Source organism: Salmo salar, chromosome ssa17 (genome assembly GCF_905237065.1).
Source record: "Salmo salar chromosome ssa17, Ssal_v3.1, whole genome shotgun sequence".
Classification (NCBI taxonomy): Eukaryota; Metazoa; Chordata; class Actinopteri; order Salmoniformes; family Salmonidae; genus Salmo; species Salmo salar.
The window spans coordinates 23737816-23759203 of NC_059458.1; the positions used below are offsets into that span (position 1 = coordinate 23737816).

At 46.0% G+C, this 21388-nt stretch overlaps 2 protein-coding genes across 2 annotated transcripts in view; one reads left to right on the plus strand and one right to left on the minus strand.

Annotated features, from left to right (window-relative positions):
- LOC106575610 (obscurin-like protein 1) lies at positions 1 to 19092 on the plus strand. The gene is made up of 25 exons (XM_045699110.1): positions 1 to 494; positions 1896 to 3290; positions 5436 to 5705; positions 5924 to 6184; positions 6472 to 6777; positions 6928 to 7194; positions 7399 to 7674; positions 8669 to 8783; positions 9074 to 9234; positions 9403 to 9675; positions 9940 to 10215; positions 10491 to 10766; positions 10950 to 11225; positions 11586 to 11861; positions 12342 to 12611; positions 12882 to 13148; positions 13289 to 13558; positions 13822 to 14088; positions 14693 to 14959; positions 15523 to 15635; positions 15807 to 15963; positions 16239 to 16400; positions 16578 to 16682; positions 16878 to 17144; positions 17360 to 19092. The coding sequence occupies exons 2-25, from the start codon at positions 2015 to 2017 to the stop codon at positions 17635 to 17637; spliced, it is 6732 nt and encodes a 2243-aa protein (XP_045555066.1). The 5' UTR covers positions 1 to 494; positions 1896 to 2014; the 3' UTR covers positions 17638 to 19092.
- LOC106575604 (carboxy-terminal domain RNA polymerase II polypeptide A small phosphatase 1) overlaps positions 18440 to 21388 on the minus strand; it is a 10558-nt gene continuing 7609 nt past the window's right edge. The window contains exon 7 of the mRNA XM_014152209.2: positions 18440 to 21084. Coding sequence (XP_014007684.1) covers positions 20956 to 21084 — 129 coding nt within the window. The 3' untranslated portion in view covers positions 18440 to 20955. The remainder of the gene's footprint in view (positions 21085 to 21388) is intronic.

Here is a 21388-nt window from a genome sequence, read left to right on the forward strand (position 1 = left end):
ACACACAGGGCGCCTTAGGAGCGGGTGACGCAAACCACCAGGCAGTCAGAGTGGATTGTGTGGTCCCTGTACAGGAGCTCCAGACCCCCACCACTTCCAGAAGCCACAGCCACCTCACTGGATGGACAGATACAGCAACAGGACGAGCCTTGAGAGCTGTGGATCTGTTTGATGCGGTTTGGAACAAAGGTTTGAAGTTGATCAAGACACTCATTTAGCTTTTATTTAGTCAGGACATCTTGAGAGACATTCTTGTCTTAGTGAGAGAGCAGGACTGCAGCAGACCACTGAGAGCGGGAAACATATCCCTACCGGACAGAGCAGGCGGCCATTTTAAGGGACGCTGAACCAGACTTAAACCTGGGTCAAAAGTCATTCCAATCAAAGGGGTCCAAATCTGCTTGAACCCTGGGAGGAGATTCTGAAGAGTGGCTCTTAATTTGTGGGCTATATTGTCTATGTGGAACAGAGGAAGTGTCACCCTGGAATCACTGGTAAGATTCTGATTATCATAGTTTGTACGATTGTATCATTATTTAAGCGACGCTGATTGCGTATTATTTCACGTCACCTATGAGAGTGAAGAGGAAATTCAGCAACTCTTGGAGAACACTGGAAGTCAATAAAATAGCTTCTTTATCAACAGGATCTTTGCCCCCATGATAACCAAATAAATAACTGGGTAAATGGCAATGATCCAGTAAAATGTACTGTATGAAAGCCTTTTGGAGGGAATATACTGCAGCATCTAGACACATTGGCTGCAGTATCAAATGCCATGTGTTCACATGTGAGAGAGAGAGAGAGAGAGTTATCTCTGTATTGGGAAATAGCCCCTGTCTGCCAGAGACGAAACCTACAGCTGCTACAGACAAACTATAAGAACATCAACTGCACCACAATACATTTGAAAAGTTATAGCTAAACCTAGTATAGCAACAATGACAGCAAGTATTAGGCATTTCTAGAGTTCTCTTTTCCTGATACCAATCCCTGTGGGCATTCGATTGTGAATGTCTCTCAGGCAATGTAGCACATCAACAGTAATCCAAAAATCCCAGTAGGTATCATATTTTCTCTACCCATTTTCCTTTAGTGTATAATACTGTAACTCTTATGTTGGAGAGTAAAGGTGTACATACTGTATGTTACTGTGTGGATTTTCTGTTATCTGACACAAGGCCTCCAGGCAGGGTCTTTATTTGGACAGACTACTTGAAATACTCCTCTGGCTGAGCTACAGCAGCAGCTGGGAGGGCTGTGGTCTGTTCGGTTCTGACTGAGACGCTACTTTACTGTCAATTCAAACCTCCACTTTACTCTCAGAGACATTATCATGGGTTGTTTTACTGAGTCAACACCACTAGACTGAGGAGAAAGCACTGTCCTTCAGCTTGGGGCTGTATTCAATGTCCTTCTGTTATCACAAAGCAGTGAATACATTGTCCACTAGATGCAGAACATTCAGAGTGAAAGGCTGTAGTACTCCTTCCAAGACAAAGCTGATGGGCTGTATATAAGGCATTATACACTGGGTGGTTCTAGCCCTGAATGCTGATTGGCTGACAGCCGTGGTATATCAGACCGTATACCATGGGTATGACAAAACATTCATTTTTACTGCTCTAATTACGTTGGTAACCAGATTATAATAGCAATAAGGCTCCTCGGGGGTTTGTGATATATGGCCAATATACCACAGCTAAGGGCTGTATCCAGGCACTCCACGTTGCGTCGTGCATTAAGAACAGCCCATATCCGTGGTATATTAGCCATATACCACTCCCCCTCAGGCCCTATTGCTTAATTACATATAAAAGACATCACTAGATACTGTGTGAGAGTTATGTAGTAACTGTATTATTAATGTACTATGACTCATATCTTCTCTGCAGATTGATATGCGGTAGAGACGACCGTGTGACACAATCTACAAGAGACTCCTACTACGGACCCCAATTGTTTTGCCCATCAGAGTGAGAAGAAGGGATTGAGACAGACGCAGGAAGCCAACATGGACATATTCGGTGGTGCCCCCCGTGTACTGGGCTACTCGCGCCCCGTGGCGGCACAGTGTGGCTCGGACGCCGTCCTGCAATGCAAGATCGGCGGCGACCCTCGTCCTGAGGTGGTCTGGGAGAAGAAGAATGTACAGATCCTGTCAGAGGGACGCTACAGGCTGTCGGAGGAGGGCCAGGCCTACTTCCTACACATCACTGGGGTCAGGCTGGAGGACGCAGGCCAGTATATCTGCAAGGCCAGTAACAGCGTGGGTGAGACGTGCGCCCCTGCCACACTGAAGGTGGAGGGGGACAGTCAGGAGCGGGAAGGGGTACAGAAACAGACAGAGGTCAATGGGGTGCAGCAAACCAGGCTGGAGAATGGAGAGTTAGGGGGGCAACAGAATGGGGAGGTAGAGCAGAGGAATGGAGAGGTAGACCAAAAGAGCGGAGAGGTAGACCAACAGAGCGGAGAGGTAGACCAACAGAGCGGAGAGATAGACCAACAGAGCGGAGAGGTAGAGAAGGAAAATGGAGAGAGGAGTGAGCGGGAGAAAAAGAAGCAGCGCTATGAAGGGGAGCCCCTGCTGTCAGACGACAGACCTCACTTCCTCATCAAGCCCCTCTCCCTGAGGGTGGACCGGGGCGAGGACGCAGCCTTCTCCTGTAAGCTGTCAGGCAACCCTCTGCCCCAGGTGGTGTGGGAGAAGGACGGGAAGAAGCTGAGCGACATCTTCGAGAGCGCCCACTTCAACGTCAGCAGCCAGGACGGAGGCTGGTTCCAGCTGAAGATCTTCCGGACGCGGATGCCCGACGGGGGTGTCTACACCTGCAGAGCCCATAACAATCAAGGAGGGGCGCTGGCGGGCGCAGTACTGCTTGTGGAGCTTGTCCCGGAACGGCAGGAGAGCGGGGTGTCCACGTCAAATGGGTACAGCAACGGGCAGACATCACCTCGTAGTATGAGGCACAGGATGGGAAGACACGGTTTGTCGAGACAGCTGGACGAGCCCAATCTGAACTCCGCCAATGTGAAGAAATTTGCGGTGTCGGAGGGGAAACATGCTAAGTTCCGCTGCTTCGTGACAGGGAAACCTAAGCCTGAGATCATCTGGAAGAAAGACGGAGCTCCCCTAGAGGCTGGGAGGCGTCACCTTCTGTTTGAGGACAGAGAGGGTTACTACACGCTCAAAGTGATGTACTGTAAACATCAGGACACAGGGCTGTACGTGTGTGCTGCGTCCAATGCTCTGGGACACACCCTCAGCTCTGTTTACCTGACTGTCAAAGGTAGGGCTTTAGCAGTGTTTCAGGACTTCTCTTTTCTTTCTTACAGATGAAGGATCTTTATTTCAGCCAGTTTGCTACAGAAGGAAAATAATCCTGCAGCAACAGGACATGTGAATTGTTATGTGGATTATAGTTAATGAACATTTTTGTAGGGGTTGATCCATTTTTCATAAGGAAAAATCAAGTCTTGAATTTCAAAGTGGAAATTACAAACTTCAGAAGCCTTTTTAAACCTCAAATACACTACAAGTTTTTAATTTCCTGCATTGACGGAAAGTTCTCCTGCAACATGGTGGTCAAATTGTGGCGGCAGGTAGCCTAGTGATTAGAGCGTTGGGCCAGTAACCGAAAGATTGTTAGAGCGATTCCCTAAACTGACAAGGTAAAAATCTGTCGTTCAGCCCCTGAACATGGCAGTTAACCCATTGTTTCTAGGCCGTCATTGTATATCATATTTTGTTCTTTACTGACTTGCCTGGTTAAATGAAGGTTAAAGAAATCAAGATCCTATGTCTGTATCATCATTCTTTCCTTACTTAATTCCTTCGCCATGATGATCAACAATCAGGTTTGATTGAAACGATGAAAGCATGCTCTCACCTACCTAATTTCATCATCGTTTTGAAGGAATAACATTGTGGCAAACCCTCATGCTAGTCAGGAACATACTTACTTCATAGAAATGCCATAGAGAGGGAGTTAGATCTTCAGCTGTCACAACTAATTGCTCTATAGAGAGTTCAGTAGATTGTGGAAATGCATTGCTAAAAGATCTCAGTTGAGTCACCCTCGTAATTGGTAATTGTTTAGTCATCATTATAGGATAATCCCAGGGTGATCCAGCCATAGCACAGCACACTGAGTCAGCTGGCTACGTAAATTAAATGGTACCTGTCTCGTCTAGGCATCCACATCCCTAATCTACCAGGGAGTTATTGCCATAGAGTCTTGATAGGAGGAGATAAACACGGAAGACCCGTCTTCCTAACCCTACCTCCCTCTTCCTACCCTTACCTCCTCCTTAGTCTCTTCCCCCTCCCCCTAGCTTCCCCCCTCCCCTACCTCCCCCCTAGTCTCTTTACCCATTAGCTTCCCTTCTCTCCCTACCTCCTGCATGTCTCCCCTGCCCACCCCACTGCCTCTGTGTGTCCCTACCTCCCCCAGTCTCTTTCCCCTAGCTTCCCTTCTTCCACTCTCCCCCCTAGCTTCCCTTCTCTCCCTACCTCCTGCATGTCTCCCCTGCCCACCCCACTGCCTCTGTGTGTCCCTACAGTCTCTTCCCCCTCCCCTAGCTTCCCCTCTCCCTACCTCCCCCCTTAGCTTCCCTTCTCTCCCTACCTCCTGCATGTCTCCCCTGCCCACCCCACTGCCTCTGTGTGTCCCTACCTCCCCCAGTCTCTTTCCCCTAGCTTCCCTTCTTCCACTCTCCCCCCTAGCTTCCCTTCTCTCCCTACCTCCTGCATGTCTCCCCTGCCCACCCCACTGCCTCTGTGTGTCCCTATATTTAGAGGCTGAATCATGAGCTGTGGTATGTGTCCTGTATGTGTCCTGAATACAGATTTTCTGCTGTGTCGTTAACCATGTTGACCATGGCCAAAGTCCACAGCAATGTTGAGAGATTGGAAGAAATAACCCTAAAAGTTTACTTTAAATGTAGTTGAAATTACTGTTTGTTGAAATTCTGCAATCAATCATAGCATAAGTCATACCGTAGCTCATAGAATGTGCTATACCTTGATCAAAACTCAACCAATGACTGGAAACTAAAGTGATGAAACCTAAAATGTGCACAAAGCACTGTAAAACAACCTAAAATGTGCGTAAAGAATTGTAAAAACAGCCTAAAATGTGCATAAAGCACTGTAAAAACAACCTAAAATGTGCCCAGAGCACTGTAAAAACAACCTAAAATGTGCCCAAAGCACTGTAAAAACAACCTAAAATGTGCGTAAAGAACTGTAAAAGCAACCTAAAATGTGCGTAAAGCACTGTAAAAACAACCGGAAATGTGCCTAAAGCACTGTAGAAACAACCTAAAATTTGCTTAAAGCACTGAAAAAATACTACACAGAGACATAGTGCAATATGTTTTCCAGACAGTGTATAAACCAAACCACAACTACCTCCCTTTCCACCCGTGTGCAGCTCCAGCGGTGCGGTTCAGGCGGTCACTGCAAGACGTGGAGGTGAGAGAGAGAGGCATGGCCGTGTTGGAGTGTGAGGTACCTAATGAGGGCATCCCTACTGCCTGGTACCTGGAGGACCAGAGACTGCAGCCAGGAGGTAAATACGGCATAGAGCAGAAAGGAACCAGGCGCAGGCTCACCATCCGAGATGTAGGAGCGGACGACGATGGGGTCTATCTCTGTGAGATGCCTGATGGAGGGAAGAGTATCGCTGAGCTGGCCGTCAAAGGTAGGTAGACATCTTATAGTATGGAAGAAGTATGGCAGTGTATCATTCTCTCATTTAATACAGTCTAGGAAAGACATCTTGGAGCATCAGAACTATTGAAGAAATCGTTTTTTATGGGGGTTTTTATGTTTGAAATTATTTTCTATAAACCCAATGATTTTTCTCCAGGATATACAGCCATACAGTACATGACCCTCAACTCTCTGTCTCACCCACAGGCACAATTGTTAAAAAACTTCCTCGAAAACTAGACGTGTTAGAGGGGGAGAACGCAGTGTTCTGTGTGGAGGTAGAGGAGGAGAACATGGATGTCCACTGGTTCAAAGATGGCCTGAAGCTACGCGAGAGCCACCAGACTATCCTCAAGTCCTTTGGTAAAACCCACATCCTGGTGTTCGTCAACGTCTGCCACGGGGACACTGGGGTCGTGACCTTCGTTGTGGGAAGATCCAAGACCTCTTCCCGGCTCAGAGTCAAAGGTAAGGTGGATGTTGACCAAAGTGACCCATGGCCCCTTACTTAGGGACTTTCCAAATCAAATCAAAGTTTAATCGCCATGTACACAGTTTACAGTTAACTTTTTGGGGATTTACCCATGTAGATCCGAAAGGACTAGAACACAGTATGGTGAAAACTCCAGCTATACTGTGCAACATGTCCTAATGTATCTGTTCGAGACTAACAAACGTATGACAGACTACAAGCATTATGGCAACCGTTGCTCACCTACTTTGTACCTTTCCCCCTGTTTCGGTTTTCTCCACAGCTGCCAGACACAGCCCTCCCATCTGTCCAGTGGGGGTGGAGATGGATGTGGACAGGCCCAACAGCGTGCTCCTCTCCTGGGAGCCGGCCCCCACCAGCCAGACCACCACGCGCTCCGTCTATGTCCTGGAGAGACAGGAGGTGGGATCGCAGGAGTGGCTGAGGTGTGCGACCTCCGACACGGTGACCTCCGCAGAGGTCATGGGAGACAGCGTACCGTGCGAGGGCGATTACCGCTTCCGCGTCTGCTGCATCAATAAGTATGGTCGTAGTGGACACGTGGAGTTCCCTAAAGTCATCCATCTTGGTGAGCGCTGAATTGGAGAGAAACCATGTTGATGTGATCAGGAATGAAAGGCTGTCATGCACTATGGTATTTGTGTACCCTGCAGCTATATGGAAATTCATTGGATGTCATTGGATGTCATTGGAAATTCATTGAACTCTCACCTCTCAGTGCCAGGTCCCAAGATCAGGACCCCTCTCCAGGGCTGTGAGGTGACGGAGAGGGAGGATGCCCTGTTCTCCATCGATCTGTCTGTGATGGTGACGGGTACCTGGTTCCTGAACAGCACCCAGCTACAGGACAGCCAACGCTACTCTATCCAACAGACCAAGACACAGCACTCCCTGATCATCCACAGCACCAAGGTGGAAGACCACGAGGCAGAGGTCACCTTCATCGCCAATGGAGTCAGAGACTCAGCGGTTCTCAAGGTTCAAGGTAGGTGTTGGAGACGGTGGAGCGTAAAGAGAAATAACATGATCATGTTGCCAAGCTAGACAATCTGTATTGAGGAGGCCTTATAACAAGGACTGTTTTAACATTTACATTAGGCTTGTTGGTACTGTAATGATATGCAATTGCATGATATTAGAATACTGAATACTGCTTGAACATATTTTTCGGGTAATGATTCCATTCCAGCTGCTGTGGTGAAGTTCAGCCCAATGTCAGAGTCCGACAGTAACAAGAGGGTGGAGACTGGTGACCCTGTGGTCCTGTACTGTGAGGTGTCCCACCCCTCAGCCAGGGTGGGCTGGTTCAAGGATGGGGTGGAGCTACAGGTGACAGACGGCCTCAACATCCAATCAGAAGGCAACATGAGGAGGATCGTTATCCAATCGGCTGAGTTCACCAACTCTGGCGTGTACACATGCGAGACGATGGATGATGTCATCAAATTCAATGTGGAGGTTGAAGGTGAGTTACTGTATGTCATGTTTGGTCGTCATGGAGATCATTAACATCCACTCTCAACCAGAAATGTTCAATTTTCCATATAAACATCAACTTTCCATACTGGAGGTTTTTCATAAGTTTGACCATCTCTTTGAATTCACAATTTAACATGAATTTATTCAACCATCAGCCATGATGTCATACTGATTCACGCTGATTCATGCTAACGATCACCCAGGCTAACTGAGCATCCCATATCTGCCACCTTAACCAATCACCCATAACACCCCGAGCTGCGCGAGCCATGTTCTCCCACCTCCCTGAAGAGGAGAGGACCAAGGCCGCTGAGGCTGGTGAGCCCACCGTTCTCCACTGTGACCTATCAGACCCGTATGCCCAAGTCTACTGGTACAAAGATGGCGAGCAGATCTTCAACCTGCCTGGTGTAGACTTTCAGGAGGATGGGCATACAAGGACGCTGATTATCCAATCGCCTGATTTCTACCACTCAGGCGTTTACATGTGTCAGACAGCTGATGATGTCAGTGTGTTTCAGGTGGAGGTCAAAGGTGAACAACAGAGATTGTTGTTCTGTGTTTTCTCTGAGGGAATCCTAATACTGTGTTGTACTTCCTCTGTGCCGGCTAGTCATCTTCTGTTGTTGTTGTTGTTGACAGGATTCTCTTGGTCTTGTTACCCAATGTGGTGGCTTCTGTTCTAAAACGAATGCAAGTTTGAAAATGTTCTCTGAGTCTTCTCTAACCTGTTTTTCACCCCCATATCTTTCCTCCCACTCACTGTCCTGATCTTTCTGATATGTATCTGAACAAACCTCTGGAAGAGCATGCTTAGTTTGATCACTCTGTAACAAAGCACTCCACTACTCACTCCAACCCCTCCAACCCAGCAAGCCTCCTCCTCCAAACCACAACCAAACGCTAACTCTAACCATGACCATCCAACCTCCCCAGGTAGCTCACCATCTCCCTCTCCCCCTCTCTCTCTCCCCCACCAGGTCCCCCTGTGCAGTTCAGTGAGGTCCCTGAGGAGGAGCTCCAGAAGTCTGCCATGGAGCTGGATCCTGTGGTGCTCACCTGTGAGGTTTCCAGAGAGGATGCCAACGCTACCTGGTACACAGCTAACATACACACCGCTAGGAAACACAAACTGGTTGTCATTATCCTGGATGTCATTATTCCGGATGTCATTTCAGCTTAGACTGTCGTTCATTTAGTGGGATCTGATCATGTTCAGACTGTAAAAAATATAAGTAGGCTTATTACGAAGTTTCAACAATTGCGAGAGCCGTGTTGGCCAGTGGGGGTTCAGGCTTTTGTTCCAGCCAAGCACCACCACACCTGATTCAACTAATCAAGAATACTGAAGGTTCATTGTCCTGTCCGTCATGACCTTCCTCCAGGTATAAGGATGGGGTTGAGGTCCAGGCCAGTGATAACATCACCATACAAACAGAGGGCACCATGAGGAGACTGATCATCCGTTGTGCTGAGACCTCAGACGCAGGAACCTACAGCTGTCAATCAGGAGACAACAGCCTCTCATTCACTGTCAACATCAAAGGTATGTACTGTACACTAGCCTACATGTTTTCATGTCATGTAACCGGTGAAGTTGACTCCATTGTGTTGAGCAAAGACGAGACTTTGATGATGATGCAAACCTCAATTCTCCTATCCTGGTGGTAGAATATGCTCATTCATATGCTCCTTTTCCCTTGTTGAAACTAAGAGCCTCCAGTGATGATCGTGGAGCCCAAGGAGGACGTGGTTATGGAGGGTCATATCTCTGAGCAGGTGGTGCTGCAGTGTGAGCTGTCCCGCTCCAGCGGTAAGGTCCACTGGTTTAAGGACGGCCTTCAGGTCCTGGAGACGGAGAACGTCCAGCTGACGTCCGAGGGACCGTACAGGAGGCTGACCGTCCTCTGCGGCTCGGCAGAAGATTCCGGAGAGTACGTCTGCGACACGGATGGAGACTCTGTGTTCTTTCAGGTCACCATCACAGGTAAGATACTCCAAGGTTCCATACCTGGTTCATTTGTTGTGAGTCGTAGTGTAATCATTTCATTTTTTGGGGTCTCCTACCAAACCAATCCCCCTTATCAGAAGACAATTATTTAATTTACCTTTTTTACACTATTACACAATTTAATCTTATGTCAGACAATTTCATATCCAAACTTCTATTTAAATATATATATATATATATATATATATTATATATATTCAATCGCTTCCTTTTAAATGCAAGTTGTTCTCCCTTTCTCAGAGCTTCCGGTGCGAATCGTCTCCCCCACTGAGTCTGAGCTGGAGCTGACCAGCCTGACCTCTGAGAGGCTGGAGCTCAGCTGTGAGATCTCCCAGTCCGATGCCCAGGTACGGTGGTACCGAGACGGGCTGGAGGTGGAGGAGAGTGCCTCTCTCATCCTGGAGGTCCAGGGAGCCCACAGGACACTGGTCATCCCCACGACCACTGTGGAGGACACAGGAGAGTATGTGTGTGACACAGAGGATGACTCGGTCACATGGCTGGTCACTATTACAGGTATGTGGTCAGTGAACTGACTGTTCAGCGTAAGAGGTTTAGCTATGTCCGGGTCAAGTATTTCAATCTTTGATTTGTATTTTTCAACTATGTGAGATGAATGGACATACATAATATTATTAATATAACTGTTCACTATGATTTCTTATAAGTTAGATTTTAGGTATCTATATTATGTTGTTTTGATGTATTGCTTTCTGCTGTCTGCTAATTTCCCATATTGCAATATTCTGTTCAAAGAATAGAAATGAACCATATAAATCCCCTCTTCTCAGAGCCTCCTGTGAAGCTGGCCCGCTCTGAAACAATGTCTGACGTAATGGACTGTTTCTCTGGAGACCCCATCGTCCTGGAGATCGAGGTGTCACGGTTCAACGCTGAGGTGATCTGGATGAAGGATGGAGGAGAGGTGGAGGAGAGCAGTGATGTTACCATCACTGACGACGGACTCATCCGCCGCCTCACCATCCACACGCCCGCCCCTGGGGACTCTGGAAAATACACCTGTCTTGCCTCAGATGACCTCATCGACTTCCAGGTCAAGGTGTCAGGTAAGAGATGGTTGGAGGTGAATGGTACTTTGTTTTCACACAATTACAATTTCATTCATTCAGGAGATTATAAAAATACTAATGCAAAAATTTTAAAATATATTAAGAAGCGAGGATTTCATGTCCTAAATTGACTGAATTCAAATGGAATTGACTCTGCAAATGTGAACCTTCTCCCTCCAGAGCCCGCAGTGAAGATTGTGAATAGGTCAGAAGTCAAGACAGAGGTCAAGTCCCTGCCCTCTGATGACATCGAGTTGGAGTGTCAACTCTCCAGGGCGAATGCCGTCGCTAAGTGGTACAAAGATGGCCGCCGGTTAAACGAGAACGAGAGGTTCTGTGAAGAGGAAGAAGGGGCGTTCCGGTCCCTGGTGATCCTTAACGCTGAGCTGGAAGATTGCGGAGATTACTTCCTTGATGCCGGAGATGACAACATCACCTTCCATGTCACTGTGCAAGGTAAAGAATCACCTAATCACAAATCAAGTCCTATCTGCTATCCCCTAACCCTTACCCCCTACCACCTACCCCATACCTCTACCCCTCATTCCCTACCCCCTACCCCTATGTACTTGTAGAGATCTTAGAGGACCGGATAGGTGTAAAGCCTACTGAGATAGTGGTTAAAAGGGTAATTAAAGGGGGCGGAGAGAGACCGACTTCGGGGAGGTCGTGTGTAAAACTAAGCACTATGGGGAAAATAATTCCTCCTAGCCTTTCAGAGGGCAAGGTGGATCTGGTAACATATTAATAATACCTATGAAAACCGCATCTGATTTAAATCAACCAAAAAACTTAAGTCTCTTGCTCCTTCTCCAGAGCCTCCAGTGACCATCCTGGGGAACTCTGAGGACGCAGACTACCAGGAGATGGTTGCCGGGGACGACCTAATCCTGGCCTGTGAGGTGTCCCGGGCCAATGCCCCTGTCCAGTGGTACTGTAATGACAGACAGCTGACTAGCGATGACCGGACCTACATCGAGAGCTACGGCACGCTGAGGAAACTCATCCTCTCTGACATCCTGCCCTCAGACTCTGGGAAGTACATGTGTGATGCTATCGATGACAAGATGGTCACCATGGTGAAGATCCAAGGTAATTGGCTGGGCTATATGGACAAAAGGGTGTTTACAGTCTTACAGATGTAGGATGTTAATTTGAGCCAGTTTGCTACAGCAGGAAAATAATCCTACAGAAACAGGAAATGTGAATTATTATGTGGATTATAATTAATATATTTTTTTGTAGTTGATACATTTTTCATTAGGGTAAAACAAGTCTGACATTTTAAAGTGGAAATTACACACTTTAGAAGCCTTTTGTGCAGGAAAATTCTCAGCAACAAAAGAGTGATCAAATTAAGATCTTACATCTGTAGTCGAAACGAGGCCATGTCTACAGTGGAATAAACTTTAACTTTAAAATGTATACTATATACTATAGGGTGTGAACCTTTTCTTTTGCACCTTCTCTCATTATTTTCTCTCTTCCCTCTCTCTCTCTCTTACTCTTTCTCTTCTCTCTCTCTCTCTCTCTCTCTCTCTCTCTCTCTCTCTCTCTCTCTCTCTCTCCCAGACTCCCCTGTCACCTTCGTAGACAAACAGGCAGTGAACATCATCACGGGTTACGAGGCAGAGAGCGTGACGCTGATGGGGGTTGTGTCTAAGGAGAATGCTCCCGTTCGCTGGCTCAAGGACTGGACGCCCGTAATAGGGGATCGCTTCCACACGGGGGTCGACGGCGCCACCCGGTTCCTCACCATTGACCCGCTGAGACGGTCGGACAGCGGAGAGTACACAGTAGACGCCAACACAGACGAGATGCACTTCAGTCTGCTAGTCAAAGGTTTTTAACTTCCATGTTCCCATTCTGTCTTTATCTAATTATATAGTAGCTGAAGATCAGGGGGGAGTACTGTGTTTCTTTAACCAACAGAGGTTAATATGATGCTATAATCCAAATCCCAATAAGAAAAGGTGACATAAAAATGCTGTTGTGAATGACTAAAGTCTTGTAAAGCAACGTGGGGTTGAAAAAATGCACTATGAATGGGGTTTCAGAGGGCGATAGAAGGTATCACCAATCTTAACAGCTCTCTCTCACTTGTGATCTCAGAGATGAGGGTGAAGTTTGCCAAGCCGCTCCACGACACCGTGGCCCATGCGGACGGCATGGTGACCATACGCTGTGAGGTGTGTAAGCCCAAGGCGGACGTCCAGTGGCTGAAGAACGGCGTGGAGATCGTCCCCAGCCGGAGGTTCACCATCCGGGCCGACGGCGTGGAACGCAGCCTCACCATCCACAGGTTGACCAGGGAGGACACGGGGGAGTACGCCTGCGAGTCCAAGGATGACCGCACCGCCGCCAGGCTCAGAGTCGAGAGTAAGTAGTACAGCCCTCAAAATGGGTGCAGGTTTTGGTTCCAGACCAGAATTAATACCCCTAATTAAATTAATCAACAAACCTTCGAGCCCGTCATTCGTTTTTCTTTCCTTCTCTCCCTTTCCCTTCCATCCCCCCAGTGCCCCGCGTGGTAGAATTCTTGACAGAGCTCCACAACACCATGGTGTTAGAGGGAGAGGACGCCACCTTCAAGTGCGTGGTGTCGCCAGAGGACGTGCAGCTGGTGTGGGGGATGGACGGTGAGCTCGTCGTCATGGGTGACCGTTTCCAGGCGACGCAGAACGGCCTGTGTCACACCCTGGTGATCAAGAGCTGTCAGATTCTGGACTCCTCTAAGATCACAGTGGAGGCTGAGGGGAACGTGTCTAAAGCCACCCTCAAAGTACAGGGTGAGTCCACAGCAGACCTGGGTCAAATATGTATGGCAAATACTTTCAAATACTTGAGATGCACTTGTTTAGCTTGACCTGAGTGTCAGATGGGAGCAGGCGACTCTCACAAGGTTGTTGCTGTAAATGAGAAAGTGTTCTCAGTCAACAAACCTACATAAATAACTCAAACGAAGCCTAAGGAAGTGGATTACCATACAAATGTGTATTCTTAGTGAACCATCCCTTTAACAGTAATGTTTTGTCCTTCCGGCGTTATCCAGAAGCTCAGGTGACCTTCACTAAGAAGATGGAGGCGGTAATGGCCGAGGAGTACGGAGACGCTACCATGGAAACAGAGGTCAGTCTGGACACGGGCGAGGTCCAGTGGATGAGGCAGGGTGTGGTCATCCAGCCAGGACCCCGACACACCCTGGGCCAGAGCGGACGCAAACGCAGCCTGACCATCTGTAACCTCAACCTCTCTGACCGCGGAACCTACCGCTGTGAAACCCTGCACGACCGCACGCAGGTCAAACTCAACGTGGAGCGTAAGACAATGTCCAAACACCATGTCATACTGATTGATAATGATAGGATTTCATCAGATACAGCCCTTAGCTGTGGTATATTGGTCATATACCACAAACCCCCAGGTGCCTTATTGCTATTATAAACTGGTTACCAACATAACTAAGCAGTAAAAATAAATGTTTTGTCATACCCATGGTATATGGTCTGATATACCACGGCTGTCAGCCAATTAGCATTCAGGACTCGAAATCACCCAGTTTATAATTATTGATATGAATAGGATTTCATCAGTTAGAGTAATGAACCAAAGTCTTCAACACAATGGCAGTGTCCTGTTATGCTTAGCTAATAAAACAACAGCTTGAGTCCAGGATTCTATTTGCAACTACTTTGCCTTTGAATATAGTAGCTGTCAACAACAGCTACAATGAATGTTGGCCTTCACTATCATGTATGGTGCTGCCAGCCGTCAGGCACTGAAATAACAATGGGTAAAGCCCTGTGGGTGAGAGATGGATGAAATGTTGGTATGTCATCTTACAATAGTATCCTATAGACTATAGAGTGATGGCTTTAGGTATGTTATCTTTTAACCTTCTGTCAATGTCTCTACCTCTACAGCCCGTAAGATCGCCATCCGTAAGGGTCTGGCGGAGACGGACACGTTTGAGCGGGAGACGGCCTCCTTCGAGGTGGAGCTGTCTCACACTGACGTGGAGGGCGTCTGGCAGAAGGACGGCATCCGGGTCAAACCCAGCAACCACTGGCGGGTGAGCTGCAACGGGCTGGTCCACGGCCTTACCCTGTCCAACCTTACCCTGGAGGACACGGGTACCATCGTCTTCTCTGCGGAGGGAGTCCGGACCTCTGCCAGGCTCACTGTCAAGGGTGAGGTATCATCATCATCATCAATAATCAATCAAATGTATTTATAAAGCACTTTTTACATCAGCAGATGTCACAAAGTGCTTGTACAGAAACCGAACCTAAAACCCCAAACAGAAAGCAATGCAGATGTAGAAGCATGGTGGCTAGGAAAACCTCCCTAGAAAGGTAGGAACCTAGAAAAAACCTAGAGAGGAACCAGGCTATGAGGGGTGGCCAGTCCTCTTGTGGCTGTGCCGGGTGGAGATTATAACAGTACATGGCCAAGATGTTCAAACGTTCATAGATGACCAGCAGGGTCAAATAATAATACCAGTGGTTGTAATGTAGAGGGTGCAACAGGTCAGAACCTCAGGAGTAAATGTCAGTTGGCTTTTCATAGTCGATCATTCAGAGGCTGAGACAGCGTTTGTGGTACAGAGATAGAGAGGGTTGAGGGTCAAGAACATCATCATGATTATCCAGTTATCTAATACAGGGCTCTTTAACCCTGGAGAGCTGTGGCTGGATTGGATATTATAGTATAGAACATTTCTTAACATTTCTTCCATGTTGTTCTTTCCCAGAGACTCCAGTGACTATCATGAAGGAGCTGGTAGACATGAGACTGGAGCAGGGCTCTCCTGCCACATTGGAGTGTGAGCTGTCCAGACAGAACGTGGAGGTCAGGTGGCTGAAGGTAATAGATATACAACCAATAGACCTGCCGTATTTGTGTCAGTAGTGTATTACCATGTTATATAGAAAAGGCACAGACAGGAAGTAAACAGTTTGATCTCATTAAATGTGTGTTGTCTATCCCTGAGAATACGGTAATAATGTGGGTCTCTGTCTTTCTTGTTGACTGTAGAATGGGACAGAGCTGAAGCCAGGGAAGACCCAGTACCGGATTTACTCCATGGGGAGGAAGAGGTTCTGTCAGCTGCTACAGTGTAGCCTCTCTGATGTAGGCACCTACACCTGTGACGTAGGAGACGTCAATACATCCTGTAACCTGGAGGTCTATGGTAATATACTGTACACTCTCCTTATCAAATCACTGCAGAACAGTTCATTTCAAGTGCATGTAAAACATCTCAGTACTCTCACCAACGGTACTCTTCATTGACCTCCAGTGTTCAGTTATAGTGACAGGAAGGCTGAAACAGGCCAACACAGCCAACCTTGTACTGCGTACTACTGCCACCTAGAGGTCATGGCTGCCTGACTAATGCTCTTCCATTGTTGGCATGGTTACGTTTGTTCCAATGTGTTGAACCAATCTTCCAATCTCCCTCCACAGAGCCTGAACTGGAGGTGCTACATGGGCTGGAGGACCTGTATGTCCAGGAGGACCAGAATGCTGTGTTCATGTGTGAGGTGTCCATGGAGGACGTGACTGGGGAGTGGTACAAGGATGGACACAAGATACGACCCACTAGCACCATCAAGATACGCACAGAGGGTTAGTGATACATCGGTCCATCAATCAATCAATCAATCAATCAGTTAATCCATCAAACCGTTAAACTTCATGATTGCGGGTGAATCATTTGTTCTTAATTGACCTACCTGGTAAAGTAAAGGTCAAATAAATAATAGAATAAACATTGAAATTCCATGTCTGTGTTTCTTCCTTCAGGGACCAAACACTTCCTTCTCATGTGCAACGTTAAAGCTGAGGATTCTGGGGAGATCCGCTTTGTGACTAAACAGACAGAATCAACAGCCTACCTCGAGGTGGAAGGTAGGGCTTTACCTACCGGGCTGCAGGTCTACCTCACCTATCTCTGTGTGATGGTCCAGCTGATCTGACTTCAGTTCTTATAAGCAGACAGAAACCCAAATCTCTGTTGTGGGTGAAGAACTCCCTGTGTGCATGATCTGACCTCAAATCAGTTCTCTTCACTGAAATATCTGCACTTCTCATATTTTTTCACAGAGGCCCCCGTGTCTATCGTGAAGCCTCTGAGAGACCGCACGGCTCTGGAGAAGCACCGCGTGATTCTGGACTGCACCGTGTCCACGCCGCGCTGTGACCTCACATGGTACAGAGGCAAGGCAGAGCTGGTGTCTTCTGATAGGCTAGAGATCCACAGTGACGGCTGCTACCATAAACTGACCATCCACGAGGCGACTGTAGAGGACGAGGGTACCTATAGTATAGAGGTTGGGGAGCACACGTCCACAGCCCAACTCCTGGTGGAAGGTGAGTGGATGGTGGTTTCTTGTAAAACAATATGACCGTATTGACATATTGTTGCTGTTGTTCGACATGTCCCTCTGTCACTTTATTCCTCTCAATCTCTCACCTTACCCTTTTCACATTTCTCTCTCTCCCTCACACACGTAGAATGATGTTCTTGACCTTTTGTGGAAAAAGTGACCCATCTCTTTTAACCCTCCATCCCCTTGCCTCTCCAGCCCAGTCCCTGGTGATAGAGAGAGAGCTGGAGGATGTGGCGGTGACAGCTCCTGACCAGGCCTGTTTCCAGTGTGAGGTGTCCGTGGCCATCAGCAGGCCCCCAGTCTGGACTCTGAACGGAGAGACCATCCAGTCCAGCCCTGATGTCCGCTTAGAGAACCACGGAACCGTCCACAAACTGAACCTGAAACAGACCAGACCAGACATGAGCGGGACGGTTACCTTCGCCATGGGAAAGGCCAAGAGCAGCGCCAAACTGAACGTGATGTGGAAGTAGAGGCAAGGGGGAGAGAATGGGAAATGTTGATTCTGTTATGATCAGGAATCAAATGTCTGAGACTGTTTTAGGGTTTGAAGGTACTATATAAGAATGCAGTTTATCTGATCTAGTAAAGCTGCATGTAATGAGCAAGACAGAAAAGTGGAATGTGATGATGAAATGTGGTACTTAAGCCCCAAACTACTGTTTTGATGTTTTACTCAATGGTTGGGGTTATGAGCAAAGCTGTCAGTTGTAAAGGACAGAAAGTAACCTTGGAGAGAAATGTTAAGAAGGGTGGATTCCAGTCAAGTCAAATCGGTATGCAACACTCTTGGGTGTCGGAAGGTGTTAGAATGGTGGGTATGAATGCCTGTGTGTATGGATATAAATAAATTGTACACATCTGTTAGACATATTTATTTTGAAAATATATTGATTGGAAAGGAACTTTTTAAAATTAATTTTAATTCTATAATTAAGTAAAAAATATTTTTTTCTAAAGATGTTATATTTTCCCTACTGTCATTAAATACTGACGCCCAGTTTGAATGAAGGGTTTTATCCAATAAACCCGTCAGACAATATCTTAGGATAGAGCTTACAAACATTGTTACTTTTGAATGTGCTTCGATGTCAAATCGTGGCTGTTTGTTTTGCTGAGGATGGAGTGCCTGAACACAAAAGCACCTTCACTGGTTATTTAATGATTGCATTTATGGAAGATATCATAATTAAAGAGTTCAATACAATTTGGTATGATAAAAAGACGTTACAGCTATTCAATCATAAGTCACATGAATAATCCATAATATATTAATTTCATTTTTTGGTTTGCTTTATTACAGTGCAAAACAAAATATACATATGTGTATAATATATGCATATATTATTTAATGTGTTTGAATACAGGAAGAAGAGGTACAGCAATAGGTCAAGGTCTCCATGGTGATAGAAAGCTCTCTTTTCCAAAGCACTGTGAATGACTAGGGAACAAAGCAGTTGAAAGGGACTGAATCTACTACAGTAAATATCCCTACTGAATTTTTATGACAGAAATCATGCCTTGAGATATGCAAAAAAACATTTAAAATGTGTGTAAATTGTATCTAGATGTCACATTATCTAGATGGCTGGGGGTGGTTTGAATTTCAAACCAGGATTCACCCAGTTCCTATTGTGTGTGTGTGTGTGTACAGTAAGGATAACTGGTATTCCTTAGCCATTAATGCATTGTTAGAGAGCCCACAACATTCTGGATTTGTACTACAGTGATTTCTGTTCCTCCTTTGGATAACACTAACAAAGGGCCAACCCACTTGCCAAAAGAAAAAGATGAATAATATTTTTTTAAATGTTGTCTTTTGTATCTAACTTGATTGACACAGGCACTTGGTGAGTGTTTAAGTTGGAATGTGAAATTTAGTATAACATGTTTTTAATAAATGTATTATTTCTTAATACTGAGATTTATCATGGGTCTACTGGTTATTTAAACTCTGAATCATCCTATTTCACAAGGTATTTTAGTAGGCATTTAGTCAACTCCAACACAGTGGCTTTTCCCCATGCATTCATAAAACAGTATCAATCAATACGAATCACTCAATCCATGAAACTACTCTTCCTGTTCACTTCCTGATAGACCATCTCTTAGTTTTTACTTACAAATAACAATTATTTTATTGTTCCAAACCCAGGTAAGTACCAATTTAATATAGTCCTACCTTGTGTCAGAAGCTTTAGAAGTTTAAAAACCAAAACTACCCAAATCCTACAATCTGGTCTAAAGAAGCATAGTATTTGCAGTCCATTAAAAAGAGGTTCTCAAAAAGGGAAAGTATTCAAGTACTGTTTCCAGTAAAAGGAGGGAGAAGTGTGCTTGTCAAAACCAGATGGCTAACACACACTGTCAACACCTTTCCTCCATGGTAAGGCTGGGCGTCACAGCAAAAATATATTTTTTGTCTAAATGTGTTTTATGATTAGTGCATGACCTAGAATGGCAACAAATAACTTCTTAGTGATTTTAATGGGCTTTCTCCATTCTGATGGTTTTATACTCAACCAAACCAGGACAAAACTGACAGTGAACTAGCCCAATTTGTAGCACTGTATCAAAATTCTGTTATTGTAAAAATATATAGTGGTATGTGGATCCATACCGGTATTCACAATAGTCGCCCAGCCCTCCTCCATGGATGTAGCGTTGTTACGGCAGCAAAGGGACGACCAACAGTTTGCTTGGACATAATCTAAATATGTTTTTCCAACACATATCCAGGTCCTCTTGCAGAATACCAATGGTTTTCCAGGCCATTGACTGGTACTGGCAGTGTGTCCATGTGTCTGAGCTGGAGCATTTAGTCTGTCTGGGTTGAGGTCCACAGACATTGTAATCCAAAAAATCCTAAAAGATTATATTGTAATTTAAGGTGCAGTTCAGTCATCTGACTACTGTATTTATGAAAACGGGTCCATTACCCCATATAAATGTTATCTGGCACATTATCGCACGTATTCCTATGGTTTTAATAAAAAACAAAATTAAACAAATACGATTAAGGGACATGGAACGTTTTGATAGCTGCAGTAACTGGGTAATGTCATTCTCTATGATTCCATCCCCCTTAACAAGTATTGATGCCCATTCTGCTAGTCATTATGATACTAGCTGAGCGATGAAAGAAGTAAAACCACTTGACTTACACAAAGCCAATGCTTTGCTTATTAAAAATGTTAAATTGTCTCTTGGGGAATAAGTGAATAAAATAAAAAACACATTAAAGTGTTAAAAGTAGTAAATATCCATTCATACAGCTATCATTTGTTTTTCCATACAGAGTTCTAGAACTGTTTGGTCTTCCGGAATCTTATCGACTCCAAGCCGGCGTTGTAGAACTGATTCTGATTGGATCCTGGGCATTCGCTCCCATTACCTTCCTGCTACATGTCTTTTCTTCATTGTGAAGAACGCTGTAGATTCCCTCTACTGACTGTCCTGTATGTTCCAATGACATTTGATGAAAGGCACTGTATAAAAACCTAACTCATTATAACCCACAACATCCATCTACACAAGCCCATCTGTGGTTGAGGGATGGTAGATTGTGTTCTGGAGGGTCAAGTCCTCCGTTTATCCAATAGAGGGCAGTAATAGCGTGGGTCTGAAGGGTTGAAGAAGAGGGGTGGGCTTGGAGGTCAAAGTCTTGTGGTTGATCTGGTGGACGGTAGGCTGAGGGGGTGTACGGTTGGTGTGAAGATGCTTTAAGCCCGCGGTTCTCGGTATGTCCTGTAGATGGCGGTAGTAGAGAGGTAGGGTGACTGACAGCACTGCTAGCTGGAGTCCCTCTGTTGCCTGAGCACCGTGTAGACATCCTCCACTTTACTGAGCCCTTCGAAGAAGGGGATTAGATCCAGGAGCTCGGTGTCGGCCATGTCATCAAACCACGACGCCACAGGCACCTGCAGCCACACACAGAAGGCACAGAGTCAGACATGTAGTTACAATGAGAATTACAATGGCGAGGCACCAGAGTCGGTCATACAGCTAGTTACAACGAGAGCAAGGCTCTGGTTTCAATGAACTTCAGTGACCTAGTTAGAATGCAGCTAGAGAGACAGCTGATGGCACTTTCCTTCAAGTGGTACGACATCCTGCTTCTACATGGTATAGTTTATAAATGATTCAGAAAAAAGGTTTATAAAGAGTTTATAGATAGATAACTACAGATTTAGAAACTATATAATTTTAATTGCAAAACGTTTT

Bases quoted from the DNA above. Each gene is read 5' to 3' on its own strand.
- LOC106575610 (XM_045699110.1), top strand. From the start codon at position 2,015: ATGGACATATTCGGTGGTGCCCCCCGTGTACTGGGCTACTCGCGCCCC. The intron at 8,784-9,073 runs GTACACAGCTAA...ACCTTCCTCCAG, and splicing joins GAGGATGCCAACGCTACCTG to GTATAAGGATGGGGTTGAGG. The intron at 16,683-16,877 runs GTAGGGCTTTAC...ATTTTTTCACAG, and splicing joins AGCCTACCTCGAGGTGGAAG to AGGCCCCCGTGTCTATCGTG.